The sequence below is a fragment of the Rhagoletis zephyria genome, unplaced genomic scaffold, assembly GCF_001687245.7.
Source record: "Rhagoletis zephyria isolate East Lansing unplaced genomic scaffold, Rhagoletis_zephyria_1.1 Rzeph_scaffold_00513, whole genome shotgun sequence".
In the NCBI taxonomy this organism is placed as follows: Eukaryota; Metazoa; Arthropoda; class Insecta; order Diptera; family Tephritidae; genus Rhagoletis; species Rhagoletis zephyria.
Genome location: NW_016157597.1, coordinates 60,265 through 65,205, shown reverse-complemented (window position 1 = coordinate 65,205; position 4,941 = coordinate 60,265). Strand labels below are relative to the sequence as shown.

Below are 4,941 nucleotides of genomic sequence, written 5' to 3'. Positions count from 1 at the left end.
CGCTTAATTTTTTAACAGGTGGCAACCCTCCTTTAAAATATTTTCGACTGTAAGCCTTCTTAAAATTCTTTAGTTTGATATCCACATAGCAATATTTAATTTACTTTATCAATTTAACTGAGTTAAAATTTAAAAATTGGTGGCAACCCTTCTCCAAAATATTTCCAACAGATATCTTTCTTAAACCTCTTTAATTTGATACCCATAATGTAATATTTCATTTATTTTATCGATGTACTTTAGTTAAATTTTCAAACAGGTGGCAACACTCTTCAAAGATATTTTCGGCTGTACGCCTTCTTAAAACTCTATAGTTTTACACCCACATGGCAATAATTCATTTATTTTATCAATTTGTCTGAGTTAAAATTTTCAAATAGGTGGCAACCCTCGTCAAAAATATTTCCAGCAGTTATCTTTCTAAAAACTCTTTAATTTGATACTCATATTGTAACAATTTATTTATTTTATCAATATAATTGGGTTTAAAAATTTTCAAATAGGTGGCAACCCTCCAATTTTTTGCGATATCATTGGTTCTGGTATTATACCGAACAATACAAAAAAAAATTATTCAAATCGGTTCAGCCGTTCTCGAGTTTTGACGACCGTGACATACGAACACAATATTTTTATTAATATAGAGATATATAAATTATATATTTTATAATATTTTATAATAAAGTGCAAGTATGAGGAAGCTAGAACTTACCATTGATTTTTGGGAAATTTTTTTGTTGAAGGTGTCGCACATTTTTTCCATATAAAAAAATTATCAAACATTATTTTATATGGAGAAAATGAGCGACACCTTCAACAAAAAAAATTCCTAAAAATCTAGGGTAAGTCCTAGCCACCACAAACAAAGGATTTTGGAAGAACTGTTGATAATTTGTATTGAAATCTCCTGTGGAATTATTTATCTTGCAGAGCATTCAATGATCACTTCGTTCTGCTGCTGATCTATTAAAGAAATCTGAGTTAACATAATTAATGATTTCCTCATCATCGTTAGGGCATCGTTAGGGCCAATTTCAAATAAATATTTAAATGGCTCTTAAGTTTAACCTTCGTTGAGTTTCAGATCAACTTTGTTTATATATGCCAAACTATTGGCAGCACTGCTGCTGTTTCTTTAAATTGTTGTTGCATTTGCTTGTTTGTTTAAATTTTGTGCTGAACGGCCGATTGTTTTTTGGTGGGATTGATTAAACAACCAACCAATCAATCTTGGTTGTTTGGTACAAACACAGGGTTGTATATCTCATATTTAAATAGCCAATATTGGCCATTTAAATGTATGATCTGAATCTCTACTTAAATAGGCTATCTGAAATTGGGCCTTAGAATGTAGCAATACTTTTATTTTTTGTTTTTTTTAAATATCTCGCAATTAAAAAATTTTATTTAAACCACTTAACCCTCAAAATTTTTTGGGTAAATTATTTAAGGCCCAAATGCACAGTACGTAGTTAACTCAGAATCGGCAGTTAACTACAGATTTTTGTGCAGAAAATCTGTATTTAACTGTCGATGCTGAGTTAACTACGCATTGTGAATTTGGCCTAAGGCTTTATCTCTGAGTCAAAGCCTAATCTACTGTTGCGCAAGCAAACTGATAAGTTTAACCGGTAAACTCCGAGTTATACCCTGCTGTTCTGAAAGTTCGGAGGGACAATGTTATAATAGAAAGTCAGGCTTATGCTAATAAAATGTTTCAGGCAAAAATAAAACAAAACAATAAAAGTTAAGGTTTAGTCATTCCCAAACAGTTTCGCCCTTTTTCATTGTTTCTTTGTTTAAACTTAACCTGAGCGGGGACAAATATTTTTATATGGGCTAGGTAAAATATATCAAAGAAATACCGTACGCAAAAGAACACAAAACGGCTTACAATAATAAAAAAATAGCTTTGTTGGTGGCCTATTATTTAAATCGTATAATGCTGTTTTTGATTTTTCGTTTTTACCACCATACAAAATTATAAAAGTTGTTTTTGATTTTTCGTTTTTACCACCATACAAAATTATAAAAGGGGGGACAAAAAATAGCACGTTGTTTGGAAATGACCCATATATGAAAAAATAAACAAACTTTGGCGGTTCAAAGTCCAAAAAAAAAACAAAGCAGATGCTTTACTGCTATTACTTATTCAATGTGCCTTGACCGTAAAGACCAACAACGGATAACAGCGAATTCCTAGTAAATCAAAAAGAAAGTTTCATTCAATTTGAATAGTTTTACTGAATCTGGAAATAGTGTCATTTAATTTGAAAAAGGTTTCGCTTAATCCGAAAAAGGTTTCATTTAATTTGAGAAAGATTTCGCTTAGTTTGAAAATGGTTTCATTTAAACTGAAAATGCTATATGAGGTTTCTTTAGAAAAAAATATAATTTAACATTAATATCACTGTGCAACAAATTTCAAAATGGGAGGAGTTTTTTAAACAGCTTACAGCCGCACTCAGAAACGTTTCTTAAATTAGCTCTAACGGGCACTTAACTAAGGATCGTTAAATCTGTTAATTAATGTTTCCTCACAGAGTTAAAAATTAGGAAATGAAAAATCTAAGTATGGCCCCAGTTGCGGCCCTTTGTTTCTGTGGCATCACTCACTTTTTTCGTTCAGTTATTTTGCGCGAACTGACTGAATAGTCGCAATGGCTGAGTGAGCAGAGCAGAGAAATCCGAGTTCGAGTCCTAGGGCAGGAAAATTTTATTTTTCCTTTTTTAATTAGTTTATTTTTCTTGTTCAATTTTTATAAACTGTTCTTATTGAATTTTTTTTTTGCTTTTTTGATCTAATTTTCTTTTGATTTATAAATTTTATTGCTTTAAAAAGGAAAATTTTTGTTTTATTTAAGTTAAATTTCTAAAAACTGTTTGCTAAAAGACAAACGAAACCAATAAGAGGCAAATTCTGGCATCTGTCTTTCAACTCACCTCAGTCTTTCGAGAGACAAAAGTCTTTATATTACGGCAACTATCTCCTTTTCGGTATTTCGAATGACTTATTGAAAGATGCGCTAATAGCGTTATTATATTTATCGTTTAGCAGTAAGTTTTCTAAAAACTAAACGAAATGAAAAAAAGATTTTTTAAAACAGGAAAAACTATAAATTTGAGAAACTGAAAGTAAAAGAAAAGAGATGAATCAAAAAAGTTTCTAAACGTAAAATAAAATAAAAAATATTAATTTTTTAAGCAATAAAATGGCACGAATGTGCTCTGCTCACTGGGCCATTGCCACTGTTACAGCAACGTTATCGAAATTTAAATTTATTGGAAACAAACAAAAAACTTCAGAATCATTCGTTAAAAATTTAAGTAAAGGTTTTTGTTTACTTAACTTTAACGTTCATTTAATGCCGTTAACGCATCATTAACAGACTCTGAGCGGAAATTTTTTCAAATCGTTGCTGAGGGACACCTTAAGTAATCATTAAACGGTTCTGAGTGCGGCTGGTAATGTTCAACTGAAAAAAGGTTTATTAAATATATGGGTGTTGTAACGACAGCCTATGTTGTAGGTGGCAAGTAACTGCTGCAACAAATATCCCCACTCAAATATACCCCCCACACAAATGCCCGTTTGTACCTCAACGATGTACCCAAACATGTTGCGCAACATGTGTGAGAAGGCGCACTGCCCGGAATGACTGTGTGCGTACGCGTACGTGTGTTAGGTGCATATGCTCCCAGTAAGAACCCTATCTGTTAACTAATGCGTTATATACGCCTAGTACTACAAATAGTTTGTGTGAGAAATTCAAAAACTTTCCATCATTTTTCATAGGGCTCTTGGAGAAATCTAACGCATAATCGTTTCACGTGTGAGCAGTTCTTTCTTTCTTTTACATGGAATTCGCTATTATATTATTCTATATATATTTCTCTCTTTTCAATCAAATATTATTATGCGATTAATAACGCGTTATATAACGAAAATAATAGCATATGGATATGACTAATATGCAAATGTGTTGGTTTTTATTGACAATGTAGAGAATGCGTTAGGTCGTTCTTGCTGGGCTAAGGTGTAGATATGAATTATGTGTTTGTATACGTGGATCTGAGTGAAAGTTTGAGAAATGTTCCACTCGAAAATGCACCGGGGCACGATCGCTTGGTCGGCTAACAGGAAGATTCAAATGGGAAAGTGTCTTTTAAGTGAAAAGAAGTTTATTTTAATCAGTGGCAAAAAAGGAATAAAACAAGTTGTGCCCCGTTTAACCGGGACCATTAATTCCCGCTGCAGATCCCGCTAACAGAAGGTGAGTCAGCTAAAGACACCTAAGCCTAGTATATGCATGTGACGCACCCATGATGACCCCGCCGAGGTGCAACACCACTACCACACCAAGCTAAAAGAAAACCTTTCTTATACACAAACGTAAACATTATAAATATACATGCCACTAATCATAAACTATTATACAGGTACTAGGAGTTGCAAGATTTGCAGAACGCTACCACGTTGAAAAGAAAGAAACGAAGGATCCTTTCTTATAAAATTGTTATTTTTTTTACCGTATATATATACATTGAACTAAAAAAAAAAAAAACGTTATTTACAATTTTTCCCCTTATTTTAAATCTCGTTCTAGAATCATTTTCCTTATATTGCTAAGTAAAATTGAATTGTATTTTTGTATATTCTGTTATTGGATTTTTTTACTCTTTTGCCGTATTACTGGTAAGAGAAGTCTGGTTTATCTGCGATATGAGGCATTCACAACTTGAACTAAACGCTGGTGAACCTTTGTATTGCATACGTGCCTTAATTTTAAGCGTGAAATAATATATTTGTAGTTAAAAATTGGAGTTAGGTTAGAAGGATTAGCGAACATTGTTGAAGTTTTTTTTACGAAGGGAGTAAATTAGTCCGAAAAGTTTGAGTGTTTGAAAGGAATTTTAACTAACCAGGTTCCTCGTAAGCCG

At 32.4% G+C, this 4,941-nt stretch overlaps 1 protein-coding gene across 1 annotated transcript in view; it reads right to left on the bottom strand.

Moving 5' to 3' along the window:
* Stam (signal transducing adaptor molecule) overlaps positions 1–4,325 on the bottom strand; it is a 121,834-nt gene extending 117,509 nt beyond the window's left edge. Inside the window, exon 1 of the mRNA XM_017612205.1 lies at positions 4,322–4,325. Coding sequence (XP_017467694.1) covers positions 4,322–4,325 — 4 coding nt within the window. The remainder of the gene's footprint in view (positions 1–4,321) is intronic.
* Positions 4,326–4,941: the final 616 nt, after the last annotated feature.